Source organism: Cyanistes caeruleus, chromosome 24 (assembly GCF_971803275.1).
Source record: "Cyanistes caeruleus chromosome 24, bCyaCae1.hap1.1, whole genome shotgun sequence".
NCBI classification, from domain to species: Eukaryota; Metazoa; Chordata; class Aves; order Passeriformes; family Paridae; genus Cyanistes; species Cyanistes caeruleus.
In genome coordinates, this window is record NC_141724.1 from 2,458,181 (window position 1) to 2,480,285 (window position 22,105).

The window sequence follows — 22,105 nt, forward strand, 5'->3', positions numbered from 1 at the left end:
CTAAAGCTGCTGTGAAATAGGGGCGATGACAAAGAATGTCAGACCAAGGCTGGGCTGTCGAGTGTTATCAGAACTTCTTAGAGTGCAAAAAATGCCTTGAAAGGCACTATTGAAACTGCCTTATCACCCTGAGACACTTTACTGGAAACCTGATGTTAAACGTGATCTGGGACCAGCCCTCGAGATCAGGGAGCCTTTGGATCAGAAGAGCTCGATGACAATTTCTTTAAGGATTTTTGGGGGTGTTTTTTGGATGAACTGAATTCTTTGGAACGAATTATTAACGGAGCTGGGTGAGGGCTGTGGTAACTCCCAGGAACACCAGTGGGGTGCACAGGGGATGGAGCAGGGCTGAGTTTCCCAACCAGCCGGGGCTGAGTCAGTGTCTCGTTCCCTTCCAGTGCCTGGTGCCTGTCACACTCCCGGGCTCTCCAGGACGGTGTCCTGGCTTAGTCCTGGCTTAGTCCTGGGTCAGTCCTGGGTTAGTTCTGGGTCAGTCCTCGGTTAGTTCTGGGTTAGTCCTGGGTTAGTCCTGGGTTAGTCCTGGGTTAGTCCTGGGTTAGTTCTGGATTAGTCCTGGGTTAGTCCTGGGTTAGTCCTGGGTCAGTCCTGGGTTAGTCCGGGTTAGTCCTGGCTTAGTCCTGGGTCAGTCCTGGGTTAGTTCTGGGTCAGTCCGGAGTTAGTCCGGGGTTAGTCCGGGGTTAGTCTTGGGTTAGTTCTGAATTAGTCCTGGGTTAGTCCTGGGTTAGTCCTGGGTTAGTCCTGGGTTAGTTCTGGGTCAGTCCTGGGTTAGTCCTGGGTCAGTCCTGGGTCAGTCCTGGGTCAGTCCTGGGTTAGTCCTGGGTTAGTCCCGGAGATGTTCTGTCCCTGAGCACCATCCCCGGCGTGGCTGCGGGGACACAGCGCGCTCCGAGCGGCTCCATCCTCCCAGCGGCATTTCCCTGGGGATGTTCCCTCCCATCCCTTCCGTGCATCAATGATTTCTCAGCTAAGCCAATGGCACCCAGGGCTGAGTTTTAACTCCTGAGCTGGCTCACAAACCCTCCCTGCTGCCTTTGCTCGTGGTTTGGGCCCTCAGAGCGCCCTGTCACAACGAGCCTGCCATAAAATCCCGAGGGAGGAGCCCTTTCCCGTTAGCTGGAAGTGCTGCTGGGGAGAGGAGCTTTCCCTGCCCCATTCCCGGCGCTGCGGTGCCCCAAAGGTTTAACTCTGCCCGGAGCACCTGCGGGAATCGCTTCCCATTTCACTGAGCTCATCTGCAGCGTCACAGTGCTGCCTTCCAGAAATCCCTGCTCCTTCTTTCCCTCTTCCTTCCCAGAGTGAAAGAGGGATGATTTGCTGTTTTATTGAGGGTGTTTTCATGCTGCTGGAGCTGGCGGGTTGGTGACAGGCTGGGGAAAGCCACGCTGGGGTGATTTGCTTCCATCTGGGTTTGTTCCAACACGTGCTGATGGCTTTAAACTGCCAGAGGGCAGGGACAGATGGGATTTTGGAAAGAAATCCTTCCCTGGGAGGGTGGTGAGGCCTTGGCACAGAGTGCCCAGAGAAGCTGTGGCTGCCCCTGGATCCCTGGAAGTGCCCAAGGCCGAGCTGGACTGGGCTTGAAGCAGCCTGGGATGGTGGAAGGTGTCCCTGCCATGTGAGGTCCATCCCAACCCAAACCATTCTGGGAACCTGCTGGTTCCACCCTGCTCTGAAATGAGGGGCTTTTGGCCACCCCCCATGTCCAGCACTTGGGGTTCTCCATCACCACCATTCCACAGACAGTAAAACCCCAACCTGAAAATCTCTCCAGGCTGTCCCCCACCCCAATGGGGTTTTCCTCCTCCTTGCCCTTGTGCTGGGGGTCCTGCTGTTTCTTTTGCTTTGCAGAAGGTCAGTGACAGGACAGAGAGGCTGAGGGACACATGCAGAGATCTGTCCAAGGCCCTGGGCCCTGATAATCCAACATTTCCCTCCTGTTCCTGTATGATCCCAGCATGTCTCCTCCACCTCTCCCACAGCCACATCTCTTCCTTGCCTTCTGGCACTTGGCTGACCCATCCTGGGCGTCAGTTCAGTTACCAAAAGGAAAAGAAAACAGAAAGAAAGAAATCCTTTCATGTCATCTGCCATTTACATAATGAAGTAAGAACTCACTGCCTCTTCCCTTGTTTCCTCACCCGGGCTGGGTGTGCACAGGGCTCCCAGGAATGCTGCTACTTCCTCTGCTTCCAGTGAAATTTCTGCTGCAATTCTAGGCAGCAGCTGGGATTTGGGGGAGGGAGGTGGGGATTAACAGCCCTGTGCTGTCCCAGATCCCTCCAACACCTCAGCCAGGGCAAATCCAACCGTCTGCAGCCTGGGCCGTGCCCTCTGGCTGATTTCCAGCGGGCTGAGGCACAGTGGGCACATCTGGGGCAGTTCCAGTAACCCTGTGTGCAACACCCTGACTAGCCTGGGCAGAAAATCCATTTGCCTAGTCCTTCCCTGGTGACAGATCTCCGCTCAAGACTGAGCTTGGTTATCTATAAATTCATTAGTCACCCAGCAGATCCGTGCAGGACAGCCCTGGCCCACAGGCACAAGGTAACCTGCATTGCAACAGGGGCACGCTGGGGCTGCTGCTCCTGACAGGAACCCGCTCCAGAGGCAGCCTCTGGCATTAGAGGGGTGACTTTGCCACCCCAGTGCCCTCTAAGTCCAGCTGTCCATCCCTCCTGGTGACAGAAACTCCAGGGAGTTTATTTAGCTGTACATTTTTGTTTGTAGACTGAATGAAGCTCTCTCCAAAAGGGATCCAGAAATATCCAAACCAACCTTGGAGCCAACAGCACAGAGATCCGGGGTTTGCAGCAGCACTGCCACATTCCCACGTGCCCCAGCTGACAGATCCTGGTTCCCTGGGGACAGCCTGGGGCTGAAATGCTGCCAGGAGAACGTGGCTGCTCCTTGGCTGCACCAGTTTTGCTCTGCAGGGAAAGCTTGTGGTGGCATGGTCACGGATGTCACTGGCCTGGGGGACTTGGGAAGGTGTCAGTGACATTTCTGTCCTTCTGCAGGGTGACAGATTCAGCTGTGAACAATCATCACCTGAATCACCTCTGAGCCTGGGAAGCAGGGTGGGAGCTGTGTCCTCCAAAGCCCCTGACCTTGCGTTCCTGTATGTCTCCAACACCAGGGACACCAGATGGAGAAGTGTCCAGGGACACCGGATGGAGAAGTGTCCAGGGACACTGGATGGAGAAGTGCCCAGGGACACTGGATGGAGAAGTGTCCAGGGACACCGGATGGAGAAGTGTCCAGGGACACCGGATGGAGAAGTGTCCTCCAGGGACACTGGATGGAGAAGTGTCCAGGGACACTGGATGGAGAAGTGCCCAGGGACACTGGATGGAGAAGTGTCCAGGAACTGAGGAGATTTGGAACAGCATTCCCTGAATCTGGCAGCAGGAATCCTTGCATCTGGGACCAGGATTCCCTGAAAGTGGCAGGGGAAGGCCCCTTGTGCCAGGACAATGATGGAGAAAACCCTGGATTTGAGTTTCACCACTCCTACCGGCTCCATTGCCAGATGTTGTGGAGAGTTGGGATCCTTGTGGGGTGATGCCACTGAGATTCCCACATCCCAACACCTCTGTGAGGAGCTGGGAACGGCCCCTCTCCAGGAGGGGATTGCCAGCATTGTTCCATGCTGGCTGTTTTGGGGATGTGATCCCCAGGATGCTCCCTGCTTTGGGTCACATCCCTTTTCCCAAAAGGAAAGCCACGCAGTGATGCCAAGAGTTCCCGCCTCCGTAGGTGAGGGAAACACCCGTGGGAGAGAGAGCTGGTCCCTTGCACGAGCTCATTAATTCAGCAAATTACAAAGGGAAATAAGTGCTGGGAAAAGCAAGAAAAATCCCAAAAGTTAATCCAAGAGTTATTTCCTCCTGGTACCGGGATAAAAACGTGTCCTTCGGAGCTCTCCAGGTCAGACATTGGTGAGAGAGGTGAAGGTAAAACACTGAATTTACCTTTTGCTCTATGTCCTTTTGGGTATTTCCTTGTACTCCTATCTCTGAAATACATTTTTTATTAATATCCTTAATTTTCAGTGCTAACAAAACTTGTGTTTGACTTATGCCATTCCAGAGGGAACCTGTTTTCTTCTGGGATAAGACTTTGAAATCTGTTACTTTCAGTCAGTTACCTCCTGTTCCTTCTGTGTCATAAGACTTAAAAAATTAATTTCACTGTATTTATTTTTCTGATAACATTTTTTTCAGAAGAACTCTGTTTATTTAGATGCATTTTAAACTAATATTTTATTTATTTTTCCTTTTCCTTTTGAGCTCTTCTGTTAAATATTTGATTTTATTTGATTTTTTTTCTCTCTTGCTCATGGGGAGCAAAAACGAAATGGGTAAGAGATACTAATGAGCGTGGGGTGCAGATGTACGAATTTTATATAAAATTTATTCTATATAAATTTATATAAAATCCATATTTTCATATGGATCACAGTTGTGTTATTCAGGAAAATAAAGAGGAGTATTCTCTTCCTTGGGCAGGTCTCCCAGGCAGCTGCCATGAGAGGATCCCCCTTGTTCCTCTGCCTCTTCTCTGTGTCCTGCTGGGTGAATTTGATGCCAACAGCTGGGGACAAAATCTTCCACTTTGGAGCCTGCAGGGTTTCCATGAGCATGACAGAGATCAGGGCTGGCTTCACAGCAATTAAAGCCAATATTGTGAGTATTTCCCAGGCTCTTGGGGGGCTGGGGGAGCCCCTGGAAGCTCCTGGAGCCCCTCTGGAGTCAGCAGCTCCCTGCCCATTTCGTCCTCTCCGCAGCAATCCAGAGACCCCATCCGGACCCTGAGCATCCTGTCCCACCCTCACTCCCTGCACAAGGTCAAGGTAGGTGGCCCTGGCTGGGGAGCCCTTACAGCATCCAAAAGCAGGGGATTGTGACCTTGGGAAATGCAATCTGTCATAAATCAGGAATTTTCAGCTTTCTCACACCCCAAAACACTGGGCACAGTCCAGGTCTCAGCCTCTGATACCCAGCTGCTGATACCCAGCTCCTGTTGTGAGACTTGCTGAGGATGGATCTCCTGGAAAATCAGCCTAAAATGATTTCACATCTATTTTATCAGCTTCAATCGAGCACCACTGAAGAAGTTTTCTCTGAATCAAACTGTCCTGCTGTGCTCAGCTACCACGAGCTTCCTGTCAGAGATGCTTTATCCCAGAGAGTGACTGCAGGTTACACCCCTTTGGAACAACTTTTAGTCACTAAATTCATTTTCTAAGTCTTCAGACAGATGCTGCATCACTCACCAGCTCTTCACCTTCTATGTGGACAAAGTTTTCAAGCACTGCAGGACCGAGGACTCGTTTGTGAACAGGAAAATCAGCAGCATCGCCAACTCCTTCCTCAGCGTGAGGAGGAAGCTCGGGCAGTGTGTAAGTCCTGGGTTCTGCTCCAGCCTGGCTGCATCTGTCAATATTTCACCTATAAACCAACCTGGATGATTTAGAAAGCTGCAAAATATAAATAAAGAAATATAAAATTAAAAAATATAAAATATAAAGCTGGATTATATAAATGGTTTTATTGAGAATACAAAGCAGAGTCAAGAGTGTTCTGTCCACTGAGAGATTTTTATATTTTCTCACCAGCAAACTTCCTCTTTGGTCCTAAAGCCCAATATTTATCCTGTTCTTGTGTCTGTTACATCAGCTGTTGTGAGCTAAAGCCTGGTTTTAGGTCCTGCAGCCTTTCCCACAGTTCCACAGTGTCTCAGGATATGATGCCCAGCAAATTCAGAAACTGAAATCTTATTTTTAAAAATTAACTGCCCAGACTAATGAATTAATCCTGTTTTTGCAGCGTGAGAAGAATAACTGTGTGTGTGGGGAGGAATCCACGGAGAAATTCAAGCAAATACTTGCAAACTATGAAGGGGTGAGTTGGTGACTGAGCCTGGTAATTAACACAGGTATTTAAATTCTCTTTATGTTGGGTTGTACCCATGGTCTGTGGTTACAGCTCATTCCTTTGTATCATTTCAGCTGAATGTCACATCTGCAGCCATGAAATCCCTGGGGGAGCTGGACATCCTCTTGGACTGGATGGAGAGATCTCATTAGTGGGTGGCATTAATTACCCACGGCTGGCTGGGGCTGAGGAGCTGCAGGGGCTTTGCAGAGAAGAGAGGGACAATAAATCACTGCATCAGTGCAGTTCCTCAGCAGTTCCAGCTGCATTCAGGCAAACCTGCAGTGCTTTCCCAGCCAGGGACATCAGCAGAGCCTTCATTAAGCCAGAAATAACGAGTTTGATTAAATCAACACCGCTGCTACCAAAGGATGCTCCCAGGGAAAACCCACAAGGGTTTCTCTTGCTGGCAGACATTAAGCTGTGATCATGTCATAAAATTATTATTTAAATTACAAATTGTTTTGTCTGGGGAATGTGGGGAATGAGTGCTGAGAGCTGGCTGGGAGGACTCTGGTGCAGCTGATGTTGCATAAACCTGGGCTCGGTCTCAGGGCTGCTGCCACTGATGGATCTGGCTGAAATGAGGAGTACAGTGTGAGAAATGCTTCCAAGAACAGGTCCTAGCAGGTATGTCAGGCCTCAGAAATCCATATTTCCTTTTGAGATGGTATTTTCTGCCCTATCAGTAAAAAAGTTTCTGTGCAAGATATGTGGTTGCTGAACAGAAAAAGGTTCTTGAGCGTATTGTGCAATTTACTGACACTCAGTAGTGAGTTTTGTGGAAATTGGGTGTGATGACTGTAAATAAACCCCACTTGAAACTGTGCTGAGTCTGTTGGTCAAAATTCTGGGGAATTATATGATTCTTGCTGGTGAAACTTCCTGAATTCTCTGTGGTGTCCTTTTACAGCAGATGCTGTCAGTCCAGCATGCCAGGGCTGATGCATCCTTCTGGGCACGCCAGAAACACCAAACTCAGACCTCAGTGCCACTAAATTCCCCCAGTTTGTCCCCAAAACTGTGCATTATTTATAGCTCTGTGCTGTTCTCTCCCATTTTGGGTGTTGCTGGTACCCACTGCGTGCTCTAAATCCCAGCTGGGGCACAGCACCAGCATTTCCCTGGGGCACAAATGTCACGCTGGGTGGCATTTGGTGATTCACTTTCAAAGCAAAGATCTCTCTTTGCTCACTGTCCTCCCTCAGATATTCGCTTATGCCAAAGGAAAGCTTCTCTGGGTTTTGATTCTGTTAATTCACTTTCTCAGGGGTTTCATTTGTCCAGGGCACGAACAGGTGAACACATCTCCCTGTGCTCTGGCAGTGCTCAGGAGAGGTGATTTTTCAGCTCCATCACTCTTTTAGGAATGAGAGGCATCTGGGACATTCCACAATTCTCGGTGGAAGAACAGCCCCTGGGGATGATGCTGGGATGCAGAGAAGTGCCCAGGCTCGTCCCAGACCGCAGGAAATCAGCTGGCACCAGCTGAAGGAGCAGGGACTGCTTGGTGAGCCCCTCATGGATTTTTGTGGGCTCTGATCACAGCTTGAGGGTTTTATTCCACACCTTCAGCTTATGTCACAATCATTCCAGTTCATCCTGTGCATCGATCACATCCTGTGTGCTGCAGCCCTCAGTCCATGCCTGCCTCAGTGCCTCCACCTAACCCAGGGATTTTACACTTCTCTGCCCACTGCAGGGCATGGCAGCTGCCCAGGGCTGCTCCCCTGTGGGAAGGAGATGCCAGCTGGAAGTGCCAGCAGTGGGATGGAGCGGGGAATGCAGGAGGGATGCAGGAGGGATGCAGGAGGGGCTGCAGGAGGGGCTGCAGGATGAATGCAGGATGAATGCAAGAGGGATGCAGGAGGGCTGCAGGAGGGATGCAAGAGGGATGCAGGAGGGATGCAGAAGGGGCTGCAGGAGGGGCTGCAGGATGAATGCAGGATGAATGCAGGAGGGATGCAAGAGGGATGCAGGATGCAAGAGGGATGCAGGAGGGATGCAGGAGGGGCTGCAGGAGGGGCTGCAGGAGGGATGCAAGAGGGATGCAGGAGGGATGCAGAAGGGGCTGCAGGAGGGGCTGCAGGATGAATGCAGGATGAATGCAGGAGGGATGCAGGATGCAGGATGCTCAGCCCAGCCACCCTGTCAGCCCCCGCTGCTCTCCCGGAGCTCAGCTCATCACAGCTGCTCCCAGGGCGCCGAGGGAGGAGCGGAGCTGGAGAAAGGCCGTGGGGCAGGCTGAGGAGGAAGAGGATTTGCACAGGGAGAGCAAAAGGGGTTTTCTCCTTTCAGAAATTTCCAAACCGGGCCGTTCTCCTGTCGCCGCTTCCCTCCGGGGATGCTTTCCAGGCTCACGCCTTTCCTGTTGCACCTGAGTCAGGCATTCCCTCCCTTCCAGCGGCTCCGGGCGGGCGCGGACCTGTCCCGGCCTCTCCAGGGACCTGTCCCGGCCTCTCCAGTGACCTGTCCCGGCCTCTCCAGGGACCCCTCCCGGCCTCTCCAGGGACCCTTCCCGGCCTCTCCAGGGACCTGTCCCGGCCTCTCCAGGGATCTGTCCCGGCCTCTCCAGGGATCTGTCCCGGCCTCTCCAGGGACCCTTCCCGGCCTCTCCAGTGACCTGTCCCGGCCTCTCCAGGGACCTGTCCCGGCCTCTCCAGGGACCCTTCCCGGCCTCTCCAGTGACCTGTCCCGGCCTCTCCAGGGACCTGTCCCGGCCTCTCCAGGGACCCTTCCCGGCCTCTCCAGGGACCCGTCCCGGCCTCTCCAGGGACCTGTCCCGGCCTCTCCAGGGACCCGTCCCGGCCTCTCCAGGGACCCTTCCCGGCCTCTCCAGTGACCTGTCCCGGCCTCTCCAGGGACCCTTCCCGGCCTCTCCAGGGACCCTTCCCGGCCTCTCCAGGGACCCTTCCCGGCCTCTCCAGGGACCTGTCCCGGCCTCTCCAGGGATCTGTCCCGGCCTCTCCAGGGACCCTTCCCGGCCTCTCCAGGGACCCTTCCCGGCCTTCCACGCCTTTCCCGAGACCCAAACCCCTTCCCACTGAGGGGCTGCAGCCCTGGGGATGCGGCAGGTGAGCCCTCACCTCCCTCTGAGGGCTGGCAGGAAGGTGCAATGTGGATGTGAGAAGTGAGCAGGAGGGAGACACTGCCCCGCTCACCCCAGCATTGAAAGTCTGCAATTGGGGAATTATTTGTGTTTTATCCTCAGTGAAATTCTGGAATCTGCAATGTAGGGATAATTTGTGTTTATCCTCAGTGAGGCCCAGTGTCTGCCAGCTAACCCAGCCTGCCATTGTCACCTTTTCATCATTACAGCTGCTTTATCTGTGGAATATTCAGCTTTTCCCACCCTTTCTGTGTCTCTCTGGGTGGGCTTTCTTGTGATATCCCACAGACCCTGAGTTCCCCAGTCTGCTGAAAGCCACTGGATTCTTTATTGATCACGCATACAAACACTCCAGACGTGTCTTGGCCTGCAGGTGCTGCCCCCAGGTCGGGAAAGCTTAGGGAAATCAAAAGCATCAGATGCTGTTCTAAAGGGTTTTCCATCTGCCTTTAAAAGAAAATGTGTTGGGGTTTTTTTTCACAATGCTCCTTCTGGCCAGTGAGAGCCAGTGTAGGAACTGGGGCTGCTGGTGGGACGAGCCACTCGAGTTCCTGCTGTTTCCCAGCCCAACCTCCTCACTCAGACCTGCACTTCCAGCCCTCTTCGGAATCAAACCATTCCTCCTAAATCACCACTCGAAGCTGAATTTAAGCAAAAAGAAAAAAAAAAAAGGCCAAGTTATAGCAAACTGTGGGATCAATGAATTGTGAAGTGATTCTCAAGGCAGAGGCAGTTCCAGGCGTTGCCACCTCCCCCTCAGACCCGGTCCTGGATGGGGGACACGTCCAGGACTGCGCTGTCCCCACCGGAGCTGCGCTGGGCGATGCTGTCGGAGGTGACGAGGAAGGAGGAGTAGGCGAGGTCAGCGTCCTCCTTGGAGCTCTGGGAAGGACAGGAGCACAGTCAGGGGATGGGGATGGGCAGCAGGGGAAAGGCAGCATTTTGGGGATGTCCCAGGATGGCACAGGGACACTGGAGGGGTGGGATGATACAGATGATGTGAGCATCATCCTGGGAGGATCCAAAAAGCTTTTAAGTTTGGGATTCCTTGGCAAGCCTGGGTGCTGGCATCCACTCCCCTGTCCTAAAACTGCTGGGCTTTCTTTACTGATCACTCCAGTTCATCTCCTAACACTGACAATACCTACACCTCTCCTGTTGGTAGGGACTTTGAAAGAAAAGTCCCTACAGGCTTGAATCTGGCACCTGCAGCTACTGCCAAATGGTGCCACTGGACCATGATCCTACCCGAGGGGAGGGGAGGCAGAGAAAATTAGAGAAAGGCAGATAAAAGAAAAAAAAAAAAATAAAAAAATAGCCCCTGCAATGGCCGAGCCCTCCCTGCCTCCCTGTGCCCCCTGAGCCACTGAGAAGTGGGATGTGATGGTTTCCAGCCATCTGCATATCGCACTGATTCACATCTCTGGTAACAAACCCAACCTTCCTGACTCTGCCTGGGGCTGCCTTGGTTCATTTCTTGAAGCAAAGTGACATCTGTTAATGTCTCTGCTAAACCAGGGAGTCAGGACAGGGGTGAGACCCACCCACGGGGGCTGGATCTGGGAAAAATGGAGAGCACCTGGGTATAAATAAAGCCCCTGGGAGGGGACAGCCCCTTTGGGACAGACTGCAGGGCTGTGGCCACGTCTCCCAGGTCAGTGGCCTCTCTCCTGCCTCCTCTTACCCTTTTTGCCTTCATTGTGTCAGCAGTGCTTTCCGGAGCATCCATGGTGGTGGTGGGCTCTGCAGGCAGAGAAAGGAAGGTGTTGGAGAGGGGGCAGTGGCTGGCAGGTGTTTCTGTGGCTTTTGTGGGTCAGCCACTCACCGTCCCTTCCCATGGAGGTGTCCTGGATCTCCTTTGTGTTGTTGCTGGCACTGAAGTCCCTCACGCTCTCAAAGTCTGACATGCTGATGTTCGTCCTGTAGCTCCCCACGGACACCAGGTCTGGTGACAGGGAGGAGGAAAATCCCTCAGGTCTCGCTCGGAGTGGGTGGGAGCACAGCAAGATCCAAACCCTCTGTGCCAGGCGATGCTGTGACACAATGGGCAAAGCCCGTGGAGGGCTGGGCTCTGTCTCAGCCTGGACTCTGGGATTTGGAGCTCTCTGGATGGGTCAGTGTGAGGAGCAGGGGGTTGGAGCTCTTTGGATGGGTCAGTGTGAGGAGCAGGGGGTTGGAGCTCTCTGGATGGGTCAGTGTGAGGAGCAGGGGGTTGGAGCTCTCTGGATGGGTCACAGGAGGAGCAGGGGGTTGGAGCTCTCTGGGTAGGTCAGTGTGAGGAGCAGGGGGTTGGAGCTCTCTGGATGGGTCACAGGAGGAGCAGGGGGTTGGAGCTCTCTGGGTAGGTCAGTGTGAGGAGCAGGGGGTTGGAGCTCTCTGGATGGGTCACAGGAGGAGCAGGGGGTTGGAGCTCTCTGGATGGGTCAGTGTGAGGAGCAGGGGGTTGGAGCTCTCTGGCTGGGTCAGTGTGAGGAGCAGGGGGTTGGAGCTCTCTGGATGGGTCACAGGAGGAGAAGGGGGTTGGAGCTTTCTGGCTGGGTCACAAGAGGAGGAGGGACCTTCCTGCCCATCCTGGTGTGGTACCAGGAGAGCAGCTCAGCCCAGCACTTAAACTCAGTGCTGCTGCTGTTTCTTGAGAGCCCAGAGAGGCAGGGACTCACCAGATCTCTTCAGCTGCCTGTATTTGACAATGGCAAAAGCTGTCACAACAATCAGGATCAGACCAGCAAGAGGGCCCAGCACTAAGGCCAGAGTGTTGGAGCCATGGCTTTCCTCAGAGCTGGAACAGAGGGAGAGAAATCTCACTGAGAACGATGCATGGGAAAATCCAGCAGGCTAAATTTGGGTGGGACGGTAATTCTGAGTGAGCATGGTGCAATTCAATCAATTAACTGGATTCTAGAATATGGAATAAAATAAAACCCAAATAAAAATATAGGCTTGAGGTCAACAGCTGCATCAGCAGCTTGGTTATAAATACACAAAGGAAAGTTCTCTAATAGTAACAGAAGTACTTTCAAATAGTACCTGGAATTTCTAATAATTTCCTTCTGATACTACTTTCTTGAATTAGAGATTAATTATGAGTCATCTTGCCCTTTGCACTCACTTTTTATCTTCTCTGATATTTAAAGCAAAGTTCTTTGGGGCTGAGTTTTTTCATGTGTTGTTAAACAACACACACAAGGTGTGTAAACACAATGGGTTTGTATAAACCCCACAAAAATGAGAAATGGCAGGGGATGGAGGGAACCAACCTTTCTGGGACAGCTCCTTTTCGCACCTCAGCATCGCTGTAGGCTCCTCCTGGGGGAACAGCTCCAGACTCATGGCTGGAATCAACATCCAGGAGCTCTGGGCTGTGCTTGGCATCACTCCCTGTGTGTCCCAGGGAAGGAGGGTGGTTAGAGAGCAGCAGCATGAGAACTGGACACAAAAACTACAGGGATGTGTTTGGTGGACATGGAGCTGCTGTGGGTTTTGGCTTTCCATGAGAGGATCTTCAAAATGGGGGTTTGAGGCCTGAAATGCTCTCAGGCCAAATATTTTACTGCAAAAATCTCAAGTAGGATCTCTCTGCCTATGAATTTTGAAAGTCTTGCATTTCTAAGTAAAAAGGCTTGCATTTCTGAGTTCTGCCTCTAATAATTTCCAGATTGAATTTTGCATCCTTGCTTTGTTTTTATTCCTGGCTCCTTGCCCACCAAAAGCAATGACATGGGGCTGTTTCACTCCGTTTCCATGTTGGCCATCACCCACTTAGGGTGGGTAAATATCAGATACCCAGGGCTCTAATCTTTCTCTGCTTCTAACTATATTCCTCCCCACAAAACCATTTCAATTCCAAAATACTCCACCAAAGCCGAGGCTAAGCCCCTTGCTGTTGGTGTCAGCCTCTCCTGCTCTTTACTGGTTTCCTGTTTATTAAGATAAGAAGTTCTCTGGAGCAAGATCTCTGAACTTGATCATTTCTTTACCTGAAAGGTGCCAGATGTTGCCTAAACTAAATGATGCTACACATGGTGATAGGAGCGATTAACCAGCACGGGGTTAAAAGTAAAATTACTGTGGAAAGAGGTGAGCTTTTTATGGCTGGGAAATCAAAACTGAGCCAACGAAAACGTGAAGGGAAATTGTGCAAATCAGGGAGGGCGCTGCTGGCACCTGCCCGGGATGCTGCGCTTCTGTTTCGAGCTGCTGCAGCCTAGCGGTGATGGAGAGCCCTCCCTGGGCACAAGGGACGAGCAGGGAAAGCCCTGCCCTGGAGCTCACCTGTGCTCACCCGCAGCTCCACAGCCATGGTTTCCCCAAAGGCACCGTTGCGCTTCACCCCACACCAGTACCAGCCTTCATCATCCTCCGTCAGCGCGTCAAAGCTCAGCACAGCCGTCCTGGTGGAGGCGTTACAGGTGGCACCCGGCCCTGGCAGCCCCTGATCCAGCGCTGGCAGCATGGAGCAGCCGGTGTAGTTCCACTTGCACCAGTACTTCTCGTAGGAGTAGTACTTGCAGGGGTAAGAGCAGGTTAAGTCCACCCTGGAGCCCAGTTGTGCCTCCACTTCCTTCGGTCCCGTCAGCGCAGGTTCTCCTGCGAGGGCAAACAGGACATCAGGGGTGCTGGGGTTCAGTGGTGGGGTGGCCAGCAAGTAGTGGGGATGGAGCTTCGAGAGAAAATGCTCCTTGTGCTGCTTAATTAACACTAAAGGTGCTCTTTGTGGTTCTCTTGCAGGAAAGTATTTCTTTCTTAAGAAATACTTCTCGAGAATTTTCTGTAAACGCGTTCCCACAAAACTGAAACTTTCCCTGTCTCAGTTGTGAAGCTGCTGGGGTGTTTGAAACTGCTTCTCTTTCTCCTAATTTTCTTGGGAATTACAGAGTTCAGGCTTGAAGCTCACGTCTCTTCCCAAAAAGGCTCTCTTGGGGTGGTTCTATCCCTCCTGAACAGGCAGAGAACTACCAGTGCACACCTCTTACCTTCTACAACCTTCAGTTCCGTGGATGATTGCTGCTCCTTCAGTTCATTTGACATGCACCAGTAAAAGCCCTCGTCCTTGGCCTGCAGCTGGTTCAGGATGATGCTGACAGTTTTGTTTTCGGGGTTCTCAAACATGGCCACTCTTCCTTCATAGTTGTACTTCACGTAGCCGGTGTTGTCTATGATCTTGTCACATCCCTGGGGTCTCCACTTGCACCAGATCCTCGTGGAAGATTTCATTAGAGGATCATAGAGGCACTCGAAGGTTGCTGAACTTCCTTTTTTTCCAGTTACCGTGGTCTTTAACTGAGGGAAGTTTTTGTCTGTTGGCAAGAATGAAATGAGCAGTTATAAGAGTCTTGCTTGTGTCTGTGGGGCACCCTCCCCCAAAAAATCAACATTATCAGATCCAACAAAGCTGCCATGGCTAAAGTAAGGCCAGGCAAAGCTCAGGGATGCAAACATCAGGAGATTGTCCTGACACTGGTGGGAATTGATCCCAAAGGATCAGTCAGGCCTTGCTTTTTCCCAAATTCACTGAGTGCTGTTGGCTTTGTGGGCAGAAATTGCAAAGCTTTGTTCCCTTTGCTAGAGGGACCCTCTACATCTGTCAGTTTGAGATTTAAGGAACTGGGGGCTTGAAGAGACAGCTTGCTTGCCTCAGACTGGGGCAGGGGAGTGGAATTTGTCTCCTGGAGCTGTGGGCTGGAGAGCAGAGCTCTCCACTTCTGGGAAGGTGAAATCTGGGTACAAGCTTTATTTAGTGATGGTTTAGTACTTACAGGTGGTTAAATTGATAGAAAGAAGTGTGTAGATGAGAGAATAGGATAATAGCAAAGAGAAATTCAAGTTCTTGCTAAATAAAGTGAAACTGCTGGTGATGCTTTTGGAGAAAAGGAGAGAGGAAGGGGAAAACACCCTGGGAACAGCTCACCCTCGTAGACAAACACGTCCAGTTCCTTCGATTTTCCTTCCTTCCCATATTCACCGGCCCCACAGTAGTACAAGCCTGTGTCTTCCCAGTCCATCTGAGTCATCGTGACACTGAAGGAGCCTGGAGGATCCTCAAAAGTCAGCAGAACTCTCCCTTGGAGATCCGGATCAATGTTGCGATGGCTGTCGATGATGTTCCGGCAGCCGTCCTCCTCCTTCTTGCACAGGTACCTCCTCAAGTTCACAGTGTCCTCACCAAAGCTGCAGGACACGGTCCAGGTGCTGCGGAGCTTCAAGTAGAAGAGCTCAGCCGCCTCAGGAACAGGTGGGGCTGTGCACAGACACAGTCAGGGGCTGGAATGAAACTTCCCTGAAAGCACCTGCAGCTCTCAGACACCCGACAGGCCTCGTTTGAAAGGGAGGGAGGGGGGAAAAAACTCAAAGCAAATGGTACTTTAGGGATTGCAGGATCCATAAAGGTTGTAATTACCTTCAGCAACACTGAGAATGACCCTGTGGGACAGCCCTCTGCCATTGACCCCCACGCCACACTGGAAGGTGCCGGCGTCCTCCGGCCCCAGCGCCGAGATGTTGATCTGGAAGTTCTCGGCCTCGGGGTGGTCGGTGAGGGAGATTCTGTTCTGGTAGTCGGGAGCCACGTAGCGCGTGGCCACCACGGTGACGCAGCGGGAGCCCAGCTCCCTGCACCAGTATTTCCTGTCCTGTTTGTTCACCGGCGTGCCAGGGTAGAAACATTGCAGGCTGACCGAGCCGCCCAGCACGCCATAGACCTGCCGAGGGCCGAACACGGGGCTGGAGACTGCGGGGAGAACAGGCTGCGTGTCAGGACGGGATTTCCTCAGCCAGATTCAGGCTCTCAGTGGCTGATCTGTTTCCCAAAAGGCTTTCCCTTGAAACTCCCTCAGGCTCAGAAAATCGTGTCCACACCATGTGTCCCCACGGCTGTGCGGCCTCCATGGCCTGCGAGGCCCCGTGACCTGATTAAGATGCTCCCCATGATGACTCAAAATTTTAGCTTTTATATTTTTTCAGGTCCTGTACTGCATTAGTGCCTAACTCTGAGCTCCATAGAGAGTGTTGGTAAGCTCTCTTTGCATTCTGGTCAGACAAAATAATCCTTCTGAGAGCCTCAGGCCTTGAAAATCATAAACAAAAGTGAATTGCAGGCAGAGCGAACTGGGGGAACATGACTTCATTACCTGAAGCTGGAATTGGAGAATTAACCCCTGATATGCAAATGGACCAAACTTACATCTGTCTGAGAAACTCATGACCTTGTCCATTTTGGGTGTAGCCTCTTGGGAGGCTTCATCTGCCCTTAATGTACCTGAAGGTCCTTCATTAAACTCATTATTATTCATGAAATATATCCACTTTTATCTTTTTAACTTTGTCTGTCCCCTGCTTCTAGGTAAGCCTGTTCCAGGCATCACCCAAACCCTCCTCCTCCCTTCCCAGCGCCACCTCTGGTCCTTGGCCACCCCAAAATCCGTGCCCTGGGTGGGTGACACTCACTGGCTGCCTTGGGGAGGTGTCTGCCTCTTGCAGACCCAGCTGGGAGCAAGGCGAGCAGGAAGAGGAACAGCAGTAATGTCATTTTCCTTGCATTCCCTGGAAAAGACGTGGAAGGACTTGAATAATCACATTTGCAAAGTGTTAAGAGTCTAATAAGCTTCGTGCTTGGAGGATATGAGGGTTGTGGCTGTGTGAAGTAGAGAGAAACACGGGTTTGAATCGCTCCTGTTGAGGAATTGGATGGGGAAAAAGGGAGCTGATATCTCTGTTCTTGCCTGGGTTGCTGCACAGGACAGGACTGCTCATGGATCTCATCCCAACACCCCAATATTCCCTCTGCCATAGAATTCCTGACTGGAGCCTGTATTTGGGGACTCTCTTTGTTTCCCTGGTCTCTCCAAGGACACACAAAAGAGAAAATAGGGTGATATTTTCACCTCTTTTTTAATTCTTTCCTCAGCTGCTTTGGAATTGAGTGAGCTGTAGGGATTTAGCTCAGCTCTGCTCCTCCAAAAATCAGATTTTAGGTGTGTTTCCTGAGCCCAGCTCTTGATCCACCTGCCTGTTCCAAGTTGATAGAAGGTACCCACGGGAGCTGGTAAGAGGTGCCAAGGAAAACCTTTATAAACAATCAGAGAAATTTGATTTCAGGGCATCAAGTGACATGATTTTATTAAGGGTAATTCCCGGCAGAAGGAAAAAAGCTTTTATTTCCCTGTTAAGATGAAAGGAGTTCTGTTGTGCCTCTTCCTTGTATTGTGATTTCTCCTTGCTCAATGGCCACTTGTCCATGGCTAATAATTAACTCACTGAGCATGAAAAATTCTCTTTCAAATACATCCCAGAAGTAGCCAGCAGGGCAAACATGACAAATTCTGCAGAAAGCAAACACCGTGGCACAAAGAGGGCCTTGATGTTTGCCCCTGGCTGACAGCAGCTCCTCTGCCTCACTGCCCTCCAGCCCGTGGTGCAAGCAGGACTCAGTTCAGCCTTGCCCATTTTGGCAAAGCTGAAATAATCCGTTATTCTGATTTCTTCAAAAATTCCAGCTGGTTTTGGGGTACAGCCCACGTTGTTCTGTCAGCTCTGGAAGGGTTACCAAGATCTCTGCCTACCCAAAGCTGTGCTTCCTGTGCTCTTGCACCACCAACACCTACAGCTCTGAGCTGGTTTAAAGTGTAAATGGAACAATTGCAACATAATGACCTTTTCTCTTGCTTTCCAGCTCAGGACAGATAATTTTGTTGTTGTTGTTGTTGTCTTCATGTGGTTCTGGGAATGAATAACAATCTCAGTTTTGATTTGGTGCTGGGCTCTAAGCCTCGTTGCAGCTCCACTGGGTGACAAGGACATTTTAGTGATGTGTTTTTAGTGTCTCTACCCTTAACACTGGCTGATGGTCATTTCCTGGACATTTCTCTGGACCTGGGTTGAGACCATCACCTTCCTCTCCAGTGCTATTTTATGCCTAAATTTTGGTATTTTCCAGGTTTCCAGCAGCAGTGCTCTCTGGCCAGGCTGGCTCTTCCAAATCTCATCCATTACAAGACTTTCCCCAGGTTTCTGTTGTGCTTTTGGGATTCTGTCAGTCCTAGGGAGAATTATCTTCAGATTTAAATTATCTTCAGATTTAAATTATCTTCAGATTTATAATTTGGAAGAGACCAGGACCTGACCCCCCCAAACTGTGCAAACCTGAGCCAGCAGCTGCTCTGTCTGGTTATGGAATATCAGAGTTCAATTCCCAAATTCTGCTGAATTCCTGCTGCAGGGATTGCCAGGGATCAGCCCAGTCCAGCACATTAGATATTAACTATTGGTCCTGACAATGAACAGTGTCAAGGCCATGGGATTGACAAAACATGAAGGTTTAATTGTGATATTTGTCATTCCAGCCTGGGAGCCCTTCTGGATTTTTGTGGAATGTTTGCTGCTATTCAAATAGTTGAGAAATAATAACATAGAGGTAATATATTGCATATATTCTATATATTTTATATACAGGTAATATTTCCCCACTCAAATCCTTTTGATCCATGGGGAAGCTGTGCAGATGCAAATTGTTGTAGAGAGAGTTGTGCTGTGAGGAAGTGCTGGAGGCTTCTGTGCCCAGAAAAAGGGCACAGCAACAAATTTCATCCTGCACAGGACTGGATTACTCACATCTTCAAATGCCCTTCAAGGTCACTGCTGATCTTGCCTTGCCATGGGTTTTATTTTCTGCAGTGGAATGGGGAAAAACCACCAAACCACCCCATTTTCATGGGGTTAGGAATGAGCAATTAACTTGCAGATAAAAGATTGAGCTGAAACACGTGCAGAAAATAAACATTTCCATGTCTAAGCAGATGCCTCCTTTACAATTCTGAGAAAATAAATAGGAGGGGCTCGTTTGGTGATGCAGTGAGCAGAAACACTTCAATAGAACTTGCTGAAGAGTATCAGGATTTACCAAGAAATCAGCACTTTTTAGAAATGCCTGCAGTGCTTGGGACCCTCTGAACTAAGAATGTGTCAGTTAAACATATGAGCAACGTATTTCAGGAAAGAAATTAAATAGAATAAACAGGCAGCTCTCAAGGCAGTGACTGAAATCCCAGCTGAGATTGTGCTGCTGGCCCAATTTTACATTCCTTTCAGCTGTTGGATCCACTCTACACTAACCTGAGACCTGATTTTATGTTCCTTTCAGATCCTCCATGCACCCACTTGTTGTTTTTCAGATCAGACCTTCATGGTTCATTTGTTTCTTGGGCTGGAGAGTGAAACCAACTTCAGCACCATGAAATTATTTTAGTTTAATTCTCCTCTGCCTGCAAGGAGCAGGAGCATCCCATGGCCCAAGAGGCTGGAGGGATGGATGATGCCAGTGTGGATTCATTAACAATTGCAATTAGGTGATGATTATTTGTACTTGAGGAATGTATTAAATCTACAGGAATGTTCCCTGTGCAGAGTGGGAATTCAGGGGTGTAGGACCCAACCCTTCACTGGTCTGAGTGGGACAGGGGCTCCTCGGATTTCACTTTCAGGAGACCACGTCCAGTCCATTCATTTAAGCTTCAGGTTCTATTTGTCTTCCTGTAACTGTACAAACTCCTCAGGGAGCTTCTAAAGCAGCTCCTTTAGGACACAACTGCAGCAATTCTCTTCTAAAATTTCAAAATCTGATGGTTTGGGGTTCAAAAGCCGGTAATGACCTCAGGCTGAGTCACAAAATTTAGATTACTACGGTAATATTTACTAACTTTTATTTCCCATGTTAAAACTTAAAGCAAATATTGTAATGATAATTAATCTGTTGGGTTGTTTTTTTTTTTCAGAAACTAAATATTAAAAACCTGCTGCAGAGAAGAATAACTGCCATAAGGCTGTTCCTGTGGTTCCTTCAGAAGAAATCAGCCTCCCACCAGTGAGCTCTGAACATGAAATGGTTCCAAACCTTCCCTCGCATGTGAGGATGGATCCTCAAAATTGGCTCAAGACTCATTTTCTTCTCCTTCCCCATCCCACCACAGCCTTACAAAATCTCAAATCTTTTTTTTTTTTTTACAAAAGCTTAAATCTTTGTGCATTCCCAAAGATGCCAAAGCAGCGTTACTTACACCCCAGGCACTTCTGGCTTTCCCTCTCGGGCGGGTGCTGTGAGTGTCCTGTGTCCCCACGGGGCTGTGGCAGTGCCAGCCTGCTTTAAATACTCCCTGCACCTTCAGCCCTGCATTTCCACCTGTTGTGCCTTAAAGGAACAACATCCAGCGGCGCTGCCAGGTGAGCTCTGCCCACGGCAAAGCCCAGCCAGTGCCCAGCCCAGCTCTGCTGTCCCTCCAGGGTGTCCTCACCACAGCCACCCCAGCCTGGGGGCTCCCAGGAAAACTCCAGGGCTCCTCTGCCTCTTTTGGGAAGGAGCTTGGTGATTCCATGGTCAAATCCATGGAGAGTCTTTTGGGTAGCTCTGTGCCAGCTTTTTGCTTGGGCAGGACCTGAGCAGCCATGGCAGCTGTGATTCCTTGCTTTGCCTCCTTTTAATGATGCAAAAGCAGGAATTCCTTCTAACTGGGGGGGTCACACGGAGCTTTCCTCGCCCACTCTGTGAGAACTGATGTGTTTGAAGAGGATGGCAGCTCCTGCAATGCCTGGGAGCAGCAAGATCCTGACCCAGAACTGGGATCTTCAACAGATTTGTCACATCCTAAAGCCAGCCTTGGAAATGCCTTTTGTTTAGCTGAGGGTGTTGAGCTCCGTTTTTTCCATGAATGTGCAGCTTTTGGGGTGAGGAAGGAGCTCTTGGGGTGAGGAAGGATCTCTTAGGGTGAGGAAGGAGCTTTTGGGGTGAGGAAGGAGCTCTTGGGGTGAGGAAGGATCTCTTGGGGTGAGGAAGAAGCTTTTGGGGTGAGGAAGGATCTCTTGGGGTGAGGAAGGATCTCTTGGGGTGAGGAAGAAGCTCTTGGGGTGAGGAAGAAGCTCTTGGGGTGAGGAAGGATCTCTTGGGGTGAGGAAGAAGCTTTTGGGGTGAGGAAGGATCTCTTGGGGTGAGGAAGGAGCTTTTGGCTGTCGCTGTGCTTGGTGGGGATCTCAGACTGAGCCACCACCACCTCTCCTCGATGGGAACAAACCCCGATCCCTTGCACACTTCCCACCATTCCAAACATCCCCCAGGTAATGCTGGCATTGCTTTTTTGCCTCGTGGCCATCGAGCTGTGCTGGCTGGACCACAGTGGACACAGCTGTGTTTGCTCTCCCAGGCACGGATCCCTCGGGATCCCTTCCCTGCTGGGTCCTGCAGAGGGATGGAAATGTGGTTTTAAGACCTTGAAGAGAAGGTGGGATGGCTGTGGGCAGAGGAAAACCTGGAAGAAATATGGGAACCTGTAACTCCTGGTGCATCTCAAGGAGGAAAAATGAACCCAAGGCTAATAAATAGGGGGTTTTTTAACCAAACCCCCTTTTCACCCTCCAGTAAATCCAATCCATGGCCTCATGTAAATATATTTGAAATGTATTTCCTTGCTTTAGCACATGAGGAAGCGTTTCCCTGCCAAGTCATATGTTCCAAAGCATTTTGGCATCTCCAGAAAACAAACAACCTTCGGACTGCTTTTATCTGGGGAGTGCAGATTGCAGCACGAGCCACGATGCGAGCGTGAAAGCAGCGCTGCTGCTCGGGGCTGGGCTGTGTTTGAATTTCAGCTGCTTCTGAAGCTCTGGATATCCCTGCAGGAGAGGTGAAGGAAAAATAGCACTTTGGGAACGTGGGTGGCTGAGAAACTGAAATCAGACGTGGTTTATGTGTTGCAAAATTACTCCATGGATCAGGATTTAAAAAAAAAACCCAAAAACAGTAAAATCCTTATTATTTTTAGTAAGCTGGTCCCTTCCAACCCAAACCATTCTGTGATTTTCTGATATTTTGCCTCTCACTGAGAAATCCTGAAGCCAAAAAGGATTCCCTCCCCACACCTTTTTTTACCTTTCCCTCAGGGAAACAACCCACAAATAGCTGGGTTCAGGTGCGTTATTTTATTCTCTCTTCTTCAAAACATGGAGCAGTTTGGGAAGTGTGGGGGTTCAGCTCTCACTAAAGGGGATTTGGGTT

General features: G+C 50.5%; 2 protein-coding genes across 2 annotated transcripts; one reads left to right on the plus strand and one right to left on the minus strand.

The window, feature by feature from the left end:
• The first annotated feature begins 4,538 nt into the window (after positions 1-4,538).
• Positions 4,539-7,044, plus strand: LOC111939863 (interleukin-20-like). The gene is made up of 5 exons (XM_023942286.2): positions 4,539-4,709; positions 4,811-4,876; positions 5,273-5,425; positions 5,853-5,927; positions 6,035-7,044. The coding sequence occupies exons 1-5, from the start codon at positions 4,551-4,553 to the stop codon at positions 6,110-6,112; spliced, it is 531 nt and encodes a 176-aa protein (XP_023798054.1). The 5' UTR covers positions 4,539-4,550; the 3' UTR covers positions 6,113-7,044.
• A 2,334-nt stretch (positions 7,045-9,378) lies between these two features.
• PIGR (polymeric immunoglobulin receptor) lies at positions 9,379-21,888 on the minus strand. Its single transcript, XM_023941952.2, is given in 13 exon segments — positions 9,379-9,951; positions 10,754-10,812; positions 10,895-11,014; positions 11,730-11,822; positions 11,825-11,848; positions 12,327-12,391; positions 12,393-12,447; positions 13,342-13,656; positions 14,043-14,366; positions 14,978-15,307; positions 15,467-15,796; positions 16,513-16,608; positions 20,118-21,888. Coding segments are annotated over 12 exon segments (1,923 nt in total). The 5' UTR covers positions 16,595-16,608; positions 20,118-21,888; the 3' UTR covers positions 9,379-9,825.
• Between the last annotated feature and the right edge of the window lie 217 nt (positions 21,889-22,105).

Coding starts and splice junctions, on each gene's coding strand:
- LOC111939863 (XM_023942286.2), top strand. CDS start 4,551: ATGAGAGGATCCCCCTTGTTCCTCTGCCTCTTCTCTGTGTCCTGCTGG. Junction 5,426..5,852: donor GGAGGAAGCTCGGGCAGTGT/GTAAGTCCTGGG, acceptor CTGTTTTTGCAG/CGTGAGAAGAATAACTGTGT. Junction 5,928..6,034: donor TACTTGCAAACTATGAAGGG/GTGAGTTGGTGA, acceptor GTATCATTTCAG/CTGAATGTCACATCTGCAGC.